At 37.0% G+C, this 19,592-nt stretch overlaps 1 protein-coding gene across 6 annotated transcripts in view; it reads left to right on the top strand.

Moving 5' to 3' along the window:
- The window catches only part of LOC139116311 (germ cell-less protein-like 1), a 353,529-nt gene that overhangs the window by 101,573 nt on the left and 232,364 nt on the right, over window positions 1-19,592 (top strand). For all 6 annotated transcript variants that reach the window (XR_011548279.1, XM_070678942.1, XM_070678946.1 and 3 more), the window contains 2 exons: window positions 8,203-8,268; window positions 11,537-11,602. Coding sequence is in view for 5 of the 6 variants with exons in the window: in XM_070678942.1 (XP_070535043.1) it covers window positions 8,203-8,268; window positions 11,537-11,602 (132 nt within the window). In the remaining variant the exon portion in view is untranslated. The remainder of the gene's footprint in view (window positions 1-8,202; window positions 8,269-11,536; window positions 11,603-19,592) is intronic.

The following is a 19,592-nucleotide window of genomic DNA, read 5'->3' as shown; positions in this document are numbered from 1 at the left end:
CAAAACATCACTCCAGGGTCTATGATCAAAAGCATGAGCGTGTTTTGTCATCAGCTGTCGGCAGGTCGTTTTCCTGGGTCATTTTCCAAACCACGACAGGGACTCGGAAACCCGCCATAGTGTCACAGGACGCTAGACCTAAATTGTATGTAATTGTGTGCTGTCGTTTGGTCCGTTTCAAGGTTAATTGACTCTGAATAACCTAATCATGGTCGTGACTCCCGTTTTTGACATAACTACCGGTATAAATACCCATCGGGATTGAGTGTTCATGGCGTCCCCTTTCACTTTGACCAGCACTTTGAATCAATCTGTGGATCGTACGTCCTGGGCATGCCCGATGGGTCTCTCGCCGATTTTTAAATGCTGGTAAATAAAGTTCTTCCAATTCAGATATAAAATTCTATTCTCCATCATGTAAAGGTGAATGTCTCATTCATATTTTTATTTCATTACGGGAAGGCTCCATTAACTTAGGAATACCCTACTTTCATAGAGGATCAATTTCACAGACCTGCCTTTCCTACAATGGCACTACAATAGCACCAGCTGGATTAGATAATAATAACAATGGAACATTCACACCTTGGGGATTAAAAAGTCTTCTGTTTGTCGCCCAAGTTGCTCAGGCAAGGACTCGGGTTTCAGGTACCATGCAAGTTAATGCAGTCGTCCGCTAATGAGACAATAATTATATCAACTTCTTTATGTTTGGAAATAAGTGTGTTTCAATAATTTCCATCGGGGACTTCAATGATGAATTCATTCAGCCGTTTGCTCATGATATACAGCACTGTACTTCCATGGAGATCGTATCGCTGTTTTAGCAGTGACTTTGATTGTAAGTTTTAATTCGACCAAGCTGATTAAATAAATGCTGATAAGCACTAACAATATACAATATACAGACCGAGTTCACTTCACATCCTCACTATCGCTCGCACTTTCAAAGTGAGCAGGTACACTTCAAGCCCTCACATTCGCTCTCCTAACTTTGGCCCTGCACTTGTCGATTTCAGGGGGCAGGTGCCGTGCCGATTTTATCCCTTGCCGATTTCGTCCCCCGCGCATGCGCAGACTATCCAACAGGGCTTCACTGGGATAAGATCGGCAGCTATATCTGCCGATTTAGGTTCTGTTGCCGATTTCGACCCTCTTTTCTGCTTTTTCTGCTGATTTCGCTTCTGCAGTTGCCGATTTTGACTCTCGACTCAAAATCCAAGTTCACGCTAAAATTTCTTCCGTATAATCTATCAGGTGGTCAATTTTATGTGTCTAAATAAGTTGAAAATGTAAATAAGTTTGGATCAATCGGTGTAATTTACTCCGGGAATTACTTGGAATATAGAACTGCTATAGCTGCCGAGTTGCCGATTTCGACCCTCGACTAAAAATCGAAGTTCACGCTAAAATTTCTTTCGTATACTATCCTGTGGTCATTTTTATGTGTCTACATAAGTTGAAAATGTATTATAAGTTTGGGGAAGTGCATCAATCGATGTTATTTACTTGGAACATAGAACTGCTATAGCTGCCGATTTCGGTTCTGCAGTTGCCGATTTCGACCCTCGACTCAAAATCCAAGTTCACGCCAAAAATTTCTTTCGTACAATCTATCCGGTGATCAATTTTATCTGTCTAAATAAGTTTAAAATATATTATAAGTTTGGAAAAGTGCATCAAAATCGGTGTAATTTACTCCGGGAATTTACTATGAACATAGAACTGCTATAGCTGCCGATTTCGGTTCTGCAGTTGCCGATTTCGACCCTCGACTCAAAATCCAAGTTCACGCTAACATTCTTTCGTACAATCAATCCGGTGGTCAATTTTATGTGTCTAAATAAGTTAAAAATGTATTATAAGTTAAGTGCATCAATCGGTGATATTTACTCCGGGAATTTACTTGGAATATAGAACTGCTATAGCTGCCGAGTTGCCGATTTCGACCCTCGACTAAAAATCGAAGTTCACGCTAAAATTTCTTTCGTATACTATCCTGTGGTCATTTTTATGTGTCTACATAAGTTGAAAATGTATTATAAGTTTGGGGAAGTGCATCAATCGATGTTATTTACTAGGAACATAGAACTGCTATAGCTGCCGATTTCGGTTCTGCAGTTGCCGATTTCGACCCTCGACTGAAAATCCAAGTTCACGCCAAAAATTTCTTTCGTACAATCTATCCGGTGGTCAATTTTATGTGTCTAAATAAGTTGAAAATGTATTATAAGTTAAGTGCATCAATCGGTGATATTTACTCCGGGAATTTACTATGAACATAGAACTGCTATAGCTGCCGATTTCGGTTCTGCAGTTGCCGATTTCGACCCTCGACTCAAAATCCAAGTTCACGCCAAAAATTTGGGGGGATAATTGGGGGGACATTTGTGCATTCATTAATGATCATAAGATTAATTAATATTCATTTGTTCTTACTGTAATCATTTATCCCCTATTATGCCATACAGTGTTTCACCCAGGTTTTGCTAGCATGGGGACACAGTGACCCATAGTAGGTTTAAATGTGGACAAAAGACATTTTTGAAGGAGGTAAAGTATTTCAATAAATTAACAGAGTACAGTGTCATTGTGTGTCAACATGACTTGGTACCATATTTCATGTTAAATAGGCAAGTCTGGTGAGTGCATTAAAGGTAAGTCTATAATAGACCACTAGCGTTGTGTCAAATTATGCCAACCTGAAACTGTCAGTATCACTTAGTTTATTGCATTAACATAAACTGCAGGGCTCCCCTTGATGACCAAAATGATTATCCAACTCAATAGCCAAATCAAAAATCTTGTAGCCACTTTGAATAACTTTTACGCAGTTTACGATCTCAAGTGTGGAACCAGCTTTAACTATGCTTCAAGGGCTGATTGAAGTTGGTTTGTGACAATTTTTTCAGCCATTTGTCAGAAATTACAAAAAACTTTAGGACATTTTGCAAAAAAACCGGCCATTTGCCAAAGGCGGTGAGTAACTGAATCACTGCCTTTTATGAGTGAGTGACCATTTGAAACTCAAGGGGTCCCTAGAAATTGAATTCTCTCATGTTTCTAATAGCATACTCCTAATAAGTTTTCAAACAAATCAAAGCAAACAAAAAATATTTAGATTTTTTTGGCAAATAACATATGTGGAATGGAGCTATGAACATATTTTGGGGGTAATTTTCAAAGATTCATGTGAATTCACACCTTGTGAATAATTCATGCTAAATAGGAAAGATGTTAGGTATGAGTATGCCTTTATTGTCTTCAATTGCAATGCAACAATACAATATTCTAAAAGAGTTTTGCGTTGTCATACTTCCATCTTTTATTCTATCAATAGATTGTGGTTACATGATGTATGAGGCGACTAAAATGAAACAGTGTTGGTATATTGTTTACAAGGAAAATATAATTTTATTTCATCTAGTAATGACAGTCTTTTGTACGAATTTCTGCAGTAAAAGCAACATTCCAAGTTTATTTATCATGCCCTAACATGTGTACTAACAACGAGAACATATTAACTGATATTTTGTTAAACATGCATCTTCTGGTATACTCTCACATGAGCTGTGGTACCATCGTCTACATTCTTAATTGACACTGAACCATCAGTGTGTCCCTAACATAAGGCTGTCTTCAATGACAATATAGCTCTACTGACAACACTTTGGGGGCTAAACATCTACCACGACGTACTTTCCTTACTGGAAAAGGGACAAGGTTACCTTTGTCAAGACACTTACTTAAATGACAACGCATATTTCCCTGATCCCAGATAATATCTGCTGCATTGTCACCCGCACAAAGTGCAAATGCATTAGCAACAGCAAACAAACCACAGTCAGACCCACCATTCTGTTTATGGACAGACGGCCAAACAACTTTCATGGTAGGACCGTTGTGGTACAACATCCATGCTAATGATTTCTTTGCATTCTGATCAATAGATGATGACATAGAGTCATAAATTCTAACAGTTCCTACATTACAGTTTAAATTTGATGCAACAATCCAGTGACTCTCTCGAATGTTCAAAATTTGTACAAAGTCCCTATCTGGTGTGCCAACAAAGACACCTGTGGTGGTGACACCTACGTCCTGCAAGCCATCAATATGTGGATGCTGCTGCTTCATGAGGAACTGGCAATGATTGATGACGGTATCATTCAGGCGCATTAAACACGCTCTCACGCGTAGGCCATAACCATTATGACATATTGATCAAAGCAATTAATTGTTTCATGCCGAAAACACCTTTAAAGACTTGTCAAATCAACTGACGTTAATATTGCGTATTGTCGTGATTTATGCATTTACTAATACCTCGGCCATGCCTCGGATGCGTACGCGATCTTGCCAGTTTGCGCCCCATTATCGACCAATACTGTTTCATCTGCAGGAATTTCGGTACAAGTATACGATTTGACAGGCTATGATAAGAATGCTTCTCAAAAAAAAGTCGAAAGGGCTGACATATGATAGAAGAAAGTGGCTTCAGATTCGGGGCTACATGTCTGGGGCCGTTTTATGAATAGAAACCATGTTGGATAGTCTGCGCATGTGCGGGGACGAAATCGGCAAGGGATAAAATCGGCACGGCACCGGTACCCTTAAATACCTTACGTCAGGAAGTAAGTCGCGAGAACTGTCGCATTTGCTGTTTGCACGTTAAATGAGAGTCTCAAACCCAGTCTCAAATTCACTCGCAAATATATATGACAAAGCGAAATGGGAGTCTCAAGTTCAGTCGCAAACGTGATCGCACTTTGACTCTTTTATGAACTGGGAGTCTCAGAATCAGTCGCATTCCTTATCATTTGGGTTGAGTTGGAAGTAGCAATTATTGGACGATTCAAAGGTCGCAGAATTCGAGCAAGAATTACGGTCGACAAGGTTTCAATCAAACAAGGGAATGAGTATGGAGTGTCAGGTTTACGGCTGCACCGCCTAGTCAGGCACTGAGACAGGACACTCTCGCCATATACTGATTTAAGAGTTACCCAATGAAACGCATAATGGCAGAGATATTTGGCCGTCGAAATAGTTTGAGAGTGTAACTGTTACTTCAAGAATGTACCGACAAGGTTCGGGTAGAAACTACAGACAGATTCAAAGGTCGCATTACCATTTAAGCTTACGATGCAAATGGCACTTGACTGGCTGAGTTACCTGCTCTCTCGGGTGATGTCATTGCAGACTTTCAAGGAAAAAAATACTCCCATTCTCCGCATTTTAGTGACACATTTCACCATATTCCCCACGAAAAACATGAATATTTCTTTGAAATAACTTTGAAATAACTTGACTAAACCATAGCGTTCTTGATATTGAAACCTCGCAATGGCGCAGAGTAAGGGACCGTTCAGTTTTTACGGCCGGGGGGGGGGCCGGCAAATCCAGGGGGGGTTCATCATAATTTTGGAATCCAAGAAGGGGGGGTCATCACTTTTTCACTGGTAGGAAAGGGGGGGTCACCACATTTTCAAAAACATAATACCTACAATAAAGTCCACTTTATGCCATGGCCATGATTGACCCTCTTTACCGGCGGGCCGCCTTCGGCGGCCCAATACAATAAATATACTTTATGTATTACCCACGACCCTCTTAGCGGGCAGACGCCTTTGGCGGCCCACTCCAATTAGGTTTACTTCATGCAATGGCCATGATCGACCCTCTTTACAGGCGGGCCACCTGTGGCGGCCCACTACAATAAATTGACTTTATTGTAATACCCCATGACCATCTTAACGGCCGGACGCCTTCAGCGGCCCTGTTCAGTAAAGTTTACTTCATGCAATGGCCATGATCGACCCTCTCTTTACCAGTGGGCCACCTTTGGTTGCCCACTAGAATAAAGTTGACTTTACGTAATGGCCCATGACCCTCTTAACCGGAGGGCTGCCTTTGGCGAACCACTCCAATAAAGTTTACTTTATACAATGTCCATGGACATAAGTTGTCTATGGAAATGAAGTTAAAAATTGCCTTACAGTCGTCCTAATTAACCCCTTGACTACCTATGGCGCCGGATATTTCCGGCGCCATATTGAATTACCATATACCTTGAGTGCCGGAAATATCCGGCACAGTTAAATAGGCGTATTTGCTTCGTTTTTGTCGCTAAAAATCCCGTAATTTCGGCGCCTGCACGCAGCGCAACTAAGATTGATGTATTCTGATCTGGCCTGAATGTGATTGCGCCACCGTACGTCCGAATATGGCCAAAATCCGGAAGCAAATGTCGTGACCCATGACCTCGACCCTGAAAGGTCAGGCTGATCACTGAAGCGTCCCGCTGATTGTTTACAGTTTTCAGAAGTACGGACGATCGCGAAGATGTTTATGGGTTTTTTTTAATAAAATGAAATGTTTATTTATTGAAAACAAATGATTTATATGTAAATATGTTCTATTAACAGCAATATTCGTGAATGAAACTAGAGGAAATACAGTGTTTTACTATAAGCCAGTAAAATTTTATAGCAGCCATATTATCAATATGACTGGTCACATGACTGGTCATGTGTTTAGTCATGTGATATGTTGTTCCCTAAAATGTATTTTTAAATATTGTGAAATATTTTTTGATAAATCATAACCATTTTAGATGCATGTTTCTGCAAGGAAGACTTAAAGCAGGTGTTCACAAATATAAAATGTGTTGATTTTCAAATACAGAATCATGTCAGATGCTGATGTTTATGGTTCATTTACTCTGCCTTTTGTGAGAAAAATCTTAAATAGGTACATCTATAAATAAAGTAAAGGGTAGTTATTATTACATATATGTAAACACAATGCCATGAAAATTGCAACTGTATTCAAATTTGCATCATTTTATGGATTCAAAACACGTCCTGATGCTTCAAATATTCATATTCTTTGCCAACTCTGGTCACATGACGTGTCCATGTGATCAGTCACGTGACCTGGAAATACAAAATTTATGTATGAAAAAGTGGAAAATTTCATGCTGATTCAGAAAATATATGGTTTATTGGTACTTACTTAATTTTTACTTTAAGCAGTGTTCATGCAATGACCACACCCCAGATTTTATCAATGTTTACATAAGGGGCCTGGTATATGGGAATACATTGGCCTTGGTAGTCAAGGGGTTAACGGACGTTTGCATGGATGTGGCTGAGAAGTTTGTACACTGGCATCTCTGCTACACGAATAAAGTGCGCCGCGTACCGGAGTTCAAATCCAAACCGTGCGGGTAAATTTGACATATGGGTTTTGGTTATTTTTCTGTGGGGAGGGGGGGTCATCAAATTTTTTCGTCTGACAAAGGGGGGGGGTCATCATTTTTTCGCGAAAAATGCAGGGGGGGTCATCATTTTTTTGAACACCGGCGACAAGATTTTGCCGCCCCCCCCCCCCCCAGGCCGTAAAAACTGAACGGTCCCTATAGGACACTGTTTTGGGTGGCGCAATTTACCGGCGCAAAATGGGGACGCACTTAGCTGATTGAAGACCGCTTACATAGCTCGTATGCTGACACAATTGACAGAATGGCAAATAAATGCTGAATTGGCTATACGATTCAGCAGTTATTTGCCTTTCTGTACCCCTGTGGTAGTTGCCTAGTACTGCTCATGATTCAGTCTGACAAATTACACATTAGAGACTCATTCATTTAACAGCTCAGTCCTATATGTAACCTTCTTGTACTGTTTTGTTTATAAACCAGCACAAATTTCTTTAAAACTTGCATCAAGCTAATCAAGCCATCACCAAACTATCAAACCTGCTATCTACTTATCATGAGATACAGATACTAAACAGTACGCAGACTGTAAACTTCAGTGTATATACATGTAGTCTTTCTTTTGTACCGTAAAAGATATTTCTTCCAAAAGTAGATTCTTTCCAACCATATAGAGATGGAGCAAATCATATAGCCTAAAGCAAAGATGGCAATTTGTCTCAAATCGTAATCCCTTTCCCCAAACCTTAGACACTACTAGAATGTTTATTGGTGGTCTAGTCCCATGTGACCTTGATTTCTGTGAAAAATACTGTGTCCCTTTTAACTTTCAAATTATTGTGTGTTGATATTTAAAACCTGGCAGCCACTGGCCATGTTATATACCATGAAAACTTTCAATGAAGCCCTAGAGAACAATTATTGTATTGCTTCCACAACACTTTTGTATATCTGTCTGTATTCATTGATTCGTATTTCAACAGTACAAAGACTGTGTGTTCATACCATGGTGCTGCTACATCCTATGGTCTGACTGAAGTTGCTACTAAGTAAGTTGCCAAGTATTACTCTCATTGTATAGCTTCTGATTGCTATCAATCATTACAATATCCAGGTGTCAAAAGTATCCTGCAAAGTACTATCAGGAAAAGGTCCAATGTATGAGTCATTGACAAATACAGTATACAGTATCTGTAAGAATATAATCAGCAGTTACTAGATGTATGCTGAGTATGTCTCAAGTAAGAAATCATCTCAGGGGCTAGTTTTTGACAAGGTACTTGTGGATTTATAAAAATGATGAATTGGTTTCTGCGATGACCTGTTCCAGTCAACTGGCCATCTATCACATGCCACTGTTTATGTGAAACTTGACTCGGATACTCTATCTCAAATGTACAGACAAATGTGCAGAAAGTTTTGAAATTCTTGAATTTGATACCATTAACCCTTTCGGGCCTGACTTACTGGTAATTTACCAGAGCTACTAGTCCGTGGGCTGGAGGGGCCCACCATGCACCCCTCCCCATAAACCTACTACATGGGTATTTTTTGTTCTTTGGGATCTGCTGAACTAGAAAAAAGATGTTAACATTGGATATTTTGGGATACACTACCTGTCTGCACTGGTGTTTGATTTGTATGTACCGCAAAAAATGGCGAAAAATGGGTAGGGGTAGGGGGTACTATATCCTCCCCTAAATTGAGTAAACTTGCATGAAATAGCACAAACCTTACATTTTTGGAAAGCTCAAATATTGCTCTTTCTGAGGAATACCAATTTTAGCAAAATTGATTTGTGTACATAGAATAGGACGACTTCAAAATGAATTTTTTTGACAATTTTGAAATTTTTTATCCAAAATACCTTGTAACAATTGTGATTTACTTTTTATTAAGCAAAATTTTCACAACTTTTTGTGTTTAAATTATTCATTCCGACATATTAAACAAGAAAAAAAGTGTTAACATCAGATATTTAACTATACACTACTTCTCTGGCGTCAATTTTGAATTGCGTGTATCTGTATGGGGTGTGCAAAAGCTAGGGGTATGGGTACAACATTCTTTCCTTGATGAAGTGAAGTGGCTTGAAATGCCATATACCTTACAGTTTTAGAAAGCTTAGATACTGGTCTTTCTAAAATGCATAAGGTTTTAGTAAAAAAATATGACGTCATAGAATTGGATAACTTTAAATCGATTTTTTCTGGTAATTCAGCAATTTTAACCGGAAGAAAATACGATAACTATTGTTTCCTCCCAATGAAGCAAATCAAACAGATTTATGGATGTTATTTACTAATTGCAACGTGCTGAAGAAGAAAATAAAAGTCAAAATTGGGTATTTACAATGCATTGTTGTCTCTACTCACTAAAATTGCAAGTTTTGCTACATTGGTATATCGTGAATGGGCATTTTATTGTTATGCAATGAACTAATGCACAGCCTTAAAAAGAAGACTTTAAAACGCACACACGTAGTCATATTGCCATTTTCTCCTTAAAGTAAATAGATTGTTGATGACTGTCTATTTTTAAAAGTTACTTTTTAAATATTTTTTTTATAAAAAAATGTTGATAAGACGTATTTAGAAAATTGTCTATGCCTCCTTGTCTTACTTATGCAGCAAGCATTACTAACAATCTATTAGGCCGTGGGCTAGAGGGGGCGTCTATGTGCACCTCCCCCCTCAACCGCACAGGATAGCAAACATGTATTTTTCAGAAGCCTTGGGATCCCTAGAATAAGAAATCGGATTTTAACATACAAAATATAGGGACTCAATAGCTGTTACGGTCATGTTTTGAAGGGTACCGCAAAATCACGATTTTGTGACCCACATAGATTTTTGTCAAACCTGTCTTCATGTACATCATCTGCTGAGCTTACTGTTTAACATGACCTGGCTTATGGGGTATCATTAGAAAGGTGATTTATTCTTCTTATCAAAATTATTTTATAAAAAAATATTTAAAAAGTAAATTATAAAAATAGACAGTCATCAACAATCTATTTACTTTAAGGAGTAAATGGCAATATGACTACGTGTGTGCGTTTTAAAGTCTTCTTTTTAAGGCTGTGCATTAGTTCATTGCATAACAATAAAATGCCCATTCACGATATACCAATGTAGCAAAACTTGCAATTTTAGTGAGTAGAGACAATAATGCATTGTAAATACCCAATTTTGACTTTTATTTTCTTCTTAAGCATGTTGCAATTAGTAAATAACATCCATAAATCTGTTTGATTTGCTTCATTGGGAGGAAACAATAGTTATCGTATTTTCTTCCGGTTAAAATTGCTGAATTACCAGAAAAAATCGATTTAAAGTTATCCAATTCTATGACATCATATTTTTTTACTAAAACCTTATGCATTTTAGAAAGACCAGTATCTAAGCTTTCTAAAACTATAAGGTATATGGCATTTCAAGCCAGTTCACTTCATCAAGGAAAGAATGTTGTACCCCTACCCCTAGCTTTTGCACACCCCATACGGATACACGCAATTCAAAATTGACGCCAGAGAAGTAGTGTATAGTTAAATATCTGATGTTAACACTTTTTTTCTTGTTTAATATGTCGGAATGAATAATTTAAACACAAAAAGTTGTGAAAATTTTGCTTAATAAAAAGTAAATCACAATTGTTACATGGTATTTTGGGTAAAAAATTTCAAAATTGTCAAAAAAATTCATTTTAAAGTCGTCCTATTCTATGTACACAAATTAATTTTGCTAAAATTGGTATTCCTCAGAAAGAGCAATATTTGAGCTTTCCAAAAATGTAAGGTTTGTGCTATTTCATGCAAGTTTACTCAATTTAGGGGAGGATATAGTACCCCCTACCCCTACCCATTTTTCGCCATTTTTTGCGGTACATACAAATCAAACACCAGTGCAGACAGGTAGTGTATCCCAAAATATCCAATGTTAACATCTTTTTCTATTCAGCAGATCCCAAAGAACAAAAAAAACCCATGTAGTAGGTTTATGGGGGGGGGGGGGTGCACGGTGGGCCCCTCCAGCCCACGGACTATACCCCTATATATATTTGGGTTAAGGCCTGAGAGCAGCCGGGGTTAACCTTTCAAGTTAATGAAAATGTTTAAGTTGAAATCATATACTGTTAATAAGGATACAATTAACAAAATTTTTTCTTATGAGTGAAATTTTTTTAATCTTACATTCAAATATTTTTGAAGAATGAAGATCAAATGATCAAGCTGTACCATCAACTTTGTCAACTTTGTGATGTAGCAACATTAGACATTGTAACGGACAAAATGATTGTTTGATTGTTTCATAACAGATGTGTTGAATGGCTGCAGAGGAATCTTATGTTAGTACAAAGTATTTCGTTACTCAGGGATCTTAGGTAAGACAGATACAGAATCTTTTATGAAACATGCACAGAATCTTTTGTGAGACATGTACGCTGACCTTAGCCAAGGCATGTACAGGATCTTACTTAAGGTAGTATGCGCCTTGAAATTGAAAGATTTAAACTGTTGCTCAAATTTGCCCCAAGGAATCTTTCAACCATTCTCTTTCAAAATCAAGAATAAATATCAGGGCTCACCATGCAAATTTTAATACAAGAGAAACAATTTACCCAAACGATTTTTCAAAAAACTTAGACAGTAGTGTTCCTTTCTGCAAGGGCTTCAAAATGATCCCTCAGAAGTGATAGATCAGAAAAGAATTGGAAAAGTTTGAGAGTCTGAATATCTGTTCTGGAGGTGCGTTCTACCTTAAGACATAGGATCTTAGCCAAGCCATGTACATGATCATAAGTAAGACATGTACATGATAATAGGTAAGACATGTACAGGATCTGAAGTCACAGTTTTTGCTCACGTGTTTACACACGTGAGCATATGTCGCAGCGATGTCTGTCTGTCTGTCTGTCTGTCTGTCTGTCTGTCCGTCTGTGTGTCTGTCTGTCTGTCTGTCTGTCTGTCTGTTGGTCCGATATCTAAAAAACGGCTGATCAGATCAGAATCAAATCTAGTACATATATTCAGTTAGCAAATGGCAAGAACTTTTTTGCTCATTTGCATAATTAATGATTTTAGAAAAAAAACCGGATATATATTAAAAATGACAACACAGGATTTGATGAGATTTGCTACAAATGTTGATCACACCAAGATATATCAGCAGTGGGAACCATTAAGGGGTGACATGAAAGGTAAATGCTAATTTGCATATTTAATGAACATTCCTAACTAGGTATATATGTCTGATTTGATTCGATCAAAATTGCCCAAACTTGATATGTATATTAAAGATACTCTGATTTAACATTATTGAAAGTCATTCATAACTTCAGCCAATTGCTAATTTGCATATTTCACGAACTTTGTTAATTAGGAATATATATTTGAAATGACTGGACCAAAGTTGATGAAACTTGCTACATGTATTGAAGCCACTATGATGCAACATTTTTGAAAGTCATTAAGCATTTTTACTTCAGCCAATTCCGAATTTGCATATTTAATGAACTTTCACAATTAGGGTTATATATCTGAATTAACTTGATTGTAGTTGTTGAAACTTACTATATACATCAAAGATACTGTGATATAACATTATTGAAAGTCAGAAGACATTTTTACTTCAGCCAAAACCTAATTTTAATATTAAATGAATTTTCACAATTAGGGATATTTATCTGAATTGACTGGATCAAAATTGATGAAACTTACTATGTACATTAAAGACACTATAATACAATATTATTGAAAGTTATTAAGCATTTTCTCTTCAGCCAATTCCTAATTTGCATATTTAATGATCTTTCCTAATTAGAGATATATGTCTGAATTGACTTGACCAAAGTTGACAAAATTTGCTACACATATAGCAGATACCATGATGCAACATTATTGACAATCTTTTAAGCATTTTTACTTTAAGCCAATTCCTAATGTACATATTTAACGAACTTTGCTTATTAGGGATATATACTGGGATTTACTTGATCAAAGTTGGCAAAACATGCTATGTACATTGATGATTATACCAGGTACTAGGTCAAAACAATATCGAAAGTCATTTCACATTTTCATGTCAGCTAATTTATAATTTGCATATCACAGCTCGGCATATATGGCTTGAAGTATTTGGCCAACGGTAATTACACTTGCTAGATAAAGTGGTGATACAATAAGAGCAGTCAAATAACTTTAATATTTTTATTTCAGCTAATTAAATATTTGTATACTTCATGACCTTTTAGAATTAATCGGTGGTGATTATTGTTCATTATGTTGATCATAATAGTTTCAATGAAGTTGCAAACATGTGGCAAAGGTTCAAATTTACAGATAACTTCAATTAAAATGAAACACGTGAGCATTTACAGTTCACATCTGGTCTTAGTAACTATAGTGAATCAAGAGAACATGCAAGGGTCATAGGTTGAATTTATGCCTGTATACTGGAACGTCAGCAGGAAGAGTCACTTTAGAATGTGCAATTATTAGTCCCTACCGTCCGGGGGGACTTATAGGTTTGGTCATGTCCTCGCGTGTGTGCGTCCGTGCGTGTGTGCACCCGTGCGTGCGTCCATCCGTTCTCGCAGATATCTCAGACATGCACCGGTCAATTTCTTTTAAACTTTGCACAAGGATAGTACCCTACCCCATACAGATGCACGTCGATTTGTTTCACAATGCGATCAAATTTGGCCGTGTTAGAGGACTTTTTAGTTTACATGTCCATAGACTCCCATGTATAAGGCGAAGCAAAATAAAAATTTAGTTTCTCATCATATTCATATTGCAAAAAGGATGCAGTGACACAGTTTTTAGTCCCAACAGATGAAGTCCAGGGGGCTTATAGATTGGGTCATGTCCGTCTGTTCGTCCATCCATTCATCCATCAGTTCACGCAGATATCTCAGATATTTGACAAAATGTCACATGACCTCAGTGACCTTTGACCGTAAATATACATATTTGTCCATAACTAAGTAACCAGAAGTGCTACACCCTTCATGTATGGTTATGACTCCACATATTGTGCCTCATTAATTATGTGCATATCTAATTTTGAGCGAGCCACTTGAGCTGGAGTTCTGATTTTTGGTATATAGGGATAACTTAGCAATACAATTTTTTTGACAAAATGTAACGTGACTTCGTTGACCTTCGACCTCAAATATACATATTTGTCCATAACTCAGTAACCACAAGTGCTACACCCTTCATATATGGTATGATGGGATACCTAATGACTCCACATATTGTACCTCATTAATTATGTGCATATCTAATTTTGAGCGAGCCAATAGAGCTAGAGGTCTGATTTTCGGTATATAGGGATAACTTAGCAATACAATTTTTTTTGACAAAATGTAACGTGACTTCGTTGACCTTCGACCTCAAATATACATATTTGTCCATAACTCAGTAACCACAGGTGCTACACCCTTCATATATGGTATGATGGGACAACTTATGATGCCACATATTGTACCTCATTAATTATCTGCATATCTAATTTTGAGCGAGCCAATAGACCTAGAGGTCTGATTTTTGGCATATAGGGATTAATTAGCAATATGATTTTTTAGTCCCCACGGACACTGTCCGGGGGGACTTATAGGTTTGGTCATGTCCGTGCGTGTGTGCGTCCATGCGTGCGTGCGTGTGTGCGTCCGTGCGTCCGTCCGTCCGTTCACGCAGATATCTCAGAGATGCAAGAAGCGATTTCATTCAAATTTGGTACAAGGATTACTTCATATGTCATACAGATGCACATCGATTTTTTTTGTGATACGATCCAATATGGCCGCCCTGCGGCCTTTTTATTACAATTTTTTCATGTACAGAGCCATAACTCAGACATGTTTCAACCGATTTTACTCAAAGTTGGTACAAGGACATTGACCAATGTCATAGATATGCACGTCATTTTGTTTTGTGATACGATCCAATATGGCCACCAGGCGGCCATTTTATTACGATTTTTTCATGTACAGAGCCAGATCTCAGACATGTTGCAACTGATTTTATTCAAAGTTGGTACAAGGACATTGACCAATGTCATAGATATGCACGTCATTTTGTTTTGTGATACGATCCAATATGGCCGCCAGGCGGCCATTTTATTACGATTTTTTCATGTACAGAGCCAGATCTCAGACATGTTGCAACTGATTTTATTCAAAGTTGGTACAAGGACATTGACCAATGTCATAGATATGCATGTCATTTTGTTTTGTGATACAATCGAATATGGCCGCCAGGCGACCATTTTATTACTATTTTTTCATGTACAGAGCCATAACTCAGACATGTTTCAACCGATTTTATTCAAAGTTGGTACAAGGACATTGACCAATGTCATAGATATGCACATCAATTTGTTTTGTGATACGATCCAATATGGCCGCCCGGCGGCCATTTTATTACGATTTTTTCATGTACAGAGCCAGATCTCAGACATGTTGCAACTGATTTTATTAGCTCCCATAGCCATATGTATATATGGCAATGGAAGCTATTCTTATAGGCTAGGAAAATGTCTGTATGTATGTATGTCTGTATGTCTGTATGTCTGTATGTCTGTATGTCTGTCCGTCAACATCAAAAACTCCAAAACCGCTGCACATTTCATCTTGATATTTGGTGTGTACATGGATGATGGACTGTAGATGAGATTTTGTTCAAATGAAGTTGTCATTGCCAAAAATATGCAAATTAGTGCCAAAAAAGGCGTTTTTGGTAAAAAATCTCCTTCTTCATAACCGCTGGTCAGACAGCTTTGATATTTAGTATACAGGTCCCTAGGGATAACCCAACTTGGATTTCTTCAAATTGTGATGAAATATGCAAATCTGTATTTTTAAGGAATTTTTTTGTCATTTTTGGTCAAAAATTTATTTCATCAAAACCGCTTGTCTGACAGCTTTGATATTTGGTATACAGGTCCCTAGGGATAGCCCAACTTGGATTTGTTCAAATTGTGATGAAATAAGCAAATCTGTATTTTTAAGGAATTTTTTGTCATTTTTGGTCAAAAATTTATTTCATCAAAACCGCTCGTCTGACAGCTTTGATATTTGGTATACAGGTCCCTAGGGATAGCCCAACTTGGATTTGTTCAAATTGTGATGAAATAAGCAAATCTGTATTTTTAAGGAATTTTTTTGTCATTTTTGGTCAAAAATTATTTCATCAAAACAGCTCGTCTGACAGCTTTGATATTTGGTATACAGGTTCCTACAGATAAACTAAATATGATATACAGAATATATGATGAAAATCTGCAATTTTGTATTTTTGGTGCAATTTTTGCCATTTTTGGTCAAAAATGTGTTTCTCAAAAACTACTTGTCTGATGCCTTTGATATTTGGTATACAGGTTCCTGGGGGTTCTCTTAGTGTGATATAGTGAAATTTGATGAAATCTTCAATTTTTGTATTTTTGGGTCAGTTTTTGCTGTTTTTGGTCAAAATATTTGTTTCTCAAAAGTTACTCATGTGATAGCTTTGATATTTGGTATACATTTTTATACATAATTATGATGAAATCATCAATTTTGTATTTTTGCAGCTAATTTTGCCATTTTAGGTCAGGCCATCCTGAAATGAGCTATCAAAGATCTCAACCTTCTTCATCAATACATATGTCACAAAACGTTGCTCTCTTCATAACACAGCAGAGCTCTGTCGACCATTGGGTCGTTTGTTAGCTCCCATAGCCATATGTATATATGTTTACAAGTTTACATTTTATTGAAATCTCAATAGCCACTGAGCAGATTAGATGAAAAATTAGCATGTAAGTACTTTGGGCTGACCTGAAATGATTGTGCACATCTTGGGTCAGTATCTTGGACTTGCTATTTTTCATGAATTTTTTTGTAATTTTCTCCCATTTTGGTCAAAAAATCTTCTTCTCTGAAACCACAAGTCTGATTGATTTGAAACTTGGTATGGAAGTGCATAGGAGTGACCTTTCTCAAATCTGGGCAAATCGTGGTGAAATTTGCATATTTGCATTTTTTGGCTATTTTTTTCATTTTTGATCAAAAATTTTTTTAACTCTGAAACCACACGTCCGATTGAGTTGAAACTTAGTGTAGAGGTTTTTACGGGTGACGTCAGTAAGATTTGATCAAATTCTGGTGAAATTTGTATAATTTTATTTTATTGGGGGAATTGTTTCTATTTGTGATAAAAAAATCTTTTAGCTTGATTTTAGCTTGTTTTGATAACTATATGGGAGCGACCAGTGACAATGTCACTATTTTTCAAAGTTGGTACAAGGACATTGACCAATGTCATAGATATGCACGTCATTTTGTTTTGTGATACGATCCAATATGGCCGCCAGGCGGCCATTTTATTACGATTTTTTCATGTACAGGGCCAGATCTCAGACATGTTGCAACTGATTTTATTAGCTCACATTTGGTTTTACCAATGTGAGTTTATCGTATAGGCTGAAGTCGATGGCGTCTGTATGTATGTGTGTATGTATGTATGTATGTATGTATGTATGTATGTATGTACAGTATGTCCGTCAACATCAAAAACACGCAAACCGCTGCACGTTTCAGCTAGGTATTTGGTGTGTGGATGCATCCTGGGCTATAGATGGGATTTTGTTCAAATGAAGTCTGCATTGCCAAAATTATGCAAATGAGCTTACAAAATGTGAAAATGGTTAAGAATTAATAACTCAAGAACCGCTTTTTTGATTGCTTTGAAAATTTGTGTGCAAGTACCTTAGGTTAACCTTATACGGTTTTATGAATATTGTGAAGATATCCTTAATTTTGTATTTTTGCTGAATTTTTTTGTGATTTTTCTCATTTTCAGTAAAAATTATTCTTCTCTTAAATCGCCGGCCCAATCGCTCTCAAATTTGGGTTGTCTCTTTGCAAGGGTGTTACTCTTCTAATTTGTTCAAATTATGACAAAATTGGGAAAATTACTATTTTTGTGCAATTTTGTCATTTTTGGTCAAAAAATCTTAGACAGTGTTTCCTTTTTAAAACCCCTGGACAGACAGCTTTCATATTTCGTACACAGACGTACAGAGATGACAATACTTAGATATGTGGAAATTGTCCTGAAATATAAAAAATTGTATTTTTAAGACAATATTGTCATTTTTGGTCAAGAAAACTTTATCTCAACATTACTTGTTTGATAGCTTTGTAATTTGGTATAAAGTCCCTTGTTTGATAGCTTTGTAATTTGGTATAAAGTCCCGAAAGATGTTATTAGATAAATTTTCAGCTCAAAGTGTTGGAAAACCCCAAAATTTGTATATTTTAGGTACTTTTCTCAGTTTGTGACCTTAAATGACCTATACTTACCCAGGATATGTTGTGAGACAATTTTGAAGGCTGTGAACATAATTTTGTCATATTTGATACCAATTTGTTGGAAAATTTGATCCAGAAAACAAAGCTGAGGTGATTTTTTTCATTTTGCACCAATTTTTGCAACTTTATTATGTAAGACATACAAAAACTGATGAGAAATTTGGATCAGGGATAATTCCAGATGTTGTAATCACCACCCACAGTGGAAGGCATTTCACTATCTGTAACTAACTTAAGTGCTGTTTACATTAGAATGATAACACTCATGGCATTAATTAAAAATCTCCAAGGTTGTAAATGTACTTCCTGTCATTTGGTCTTATGTAATACCAAGGGGTGGAACATTTGATATGCAGGAGGGGGTAGGGTTTAGAAGATCAATGATGTAGCATTACTTTTTTACCAGATCCCTTGTGCATTTTTTGCCCACTCCCACCTTTTCTTTTTATCAAGCCTTCTCTGTTTTTTGTTGTTGACATTTGCTTATGTATTTAGGATCTGCTTCTCCCATTGCTATAGAAGTTGATATGCATGTTCCTAAAGATGACCTCCAGTACCTAAGTTGGAGACCTTATTTTTCTTTTGTCATTCTTGTTTTTCCTGGTTTAAATATTTCTCGAATGGACCAACTCAAACCGAATGTGAGCACATAGTGTCCTTGACGGTATTTTTCAAAGTTGGTACAAGGACATTGACCAATGTCATAGATATGCACGTCATTTTGTTTTGTGATACGATTGAATATGGCCGCCAGGCAACCATTTTTTTACTATTTTTTCATGTACAGAGCCATAACTCAGACATGTTTCAACCGATTTTATTCAAAGTTGGTACAAGGACATTGACCAATGTCATAGATATGCACATCAATTTGTTTTGTGATACAATCCAAAATGGCCGCCAGGCGGCAATTTTATTACGATTTTTTCATGTACAGAGCCATAACTCAGACATGTTTCAACCGATTTTATCAAACGTTGGTACAAGGACATTGACCAATGTCATAGATATGCAT

The sequence above is a fragment of the Ptychodera flava genome, chromosome 17 (genome assembly GCF_041260155.1).
Source record: "Ptychodera flava strain L36383 chromosome 17, AS_Pfla_20210202, whole genome shotgun sequence".
Taxonomy (NCBI): domain Eukaryota; kingdom Metazoa; phylum Hemichordata; class Enteropneusta; family Ptychoderidae; genus Ptychodera; species Ptychodera flava.
The sequence above is the reverse complement of the archived record's forward strand: the minus strand, read 5'-3'. Positions and strand labels throughout refer to the sequence as shown.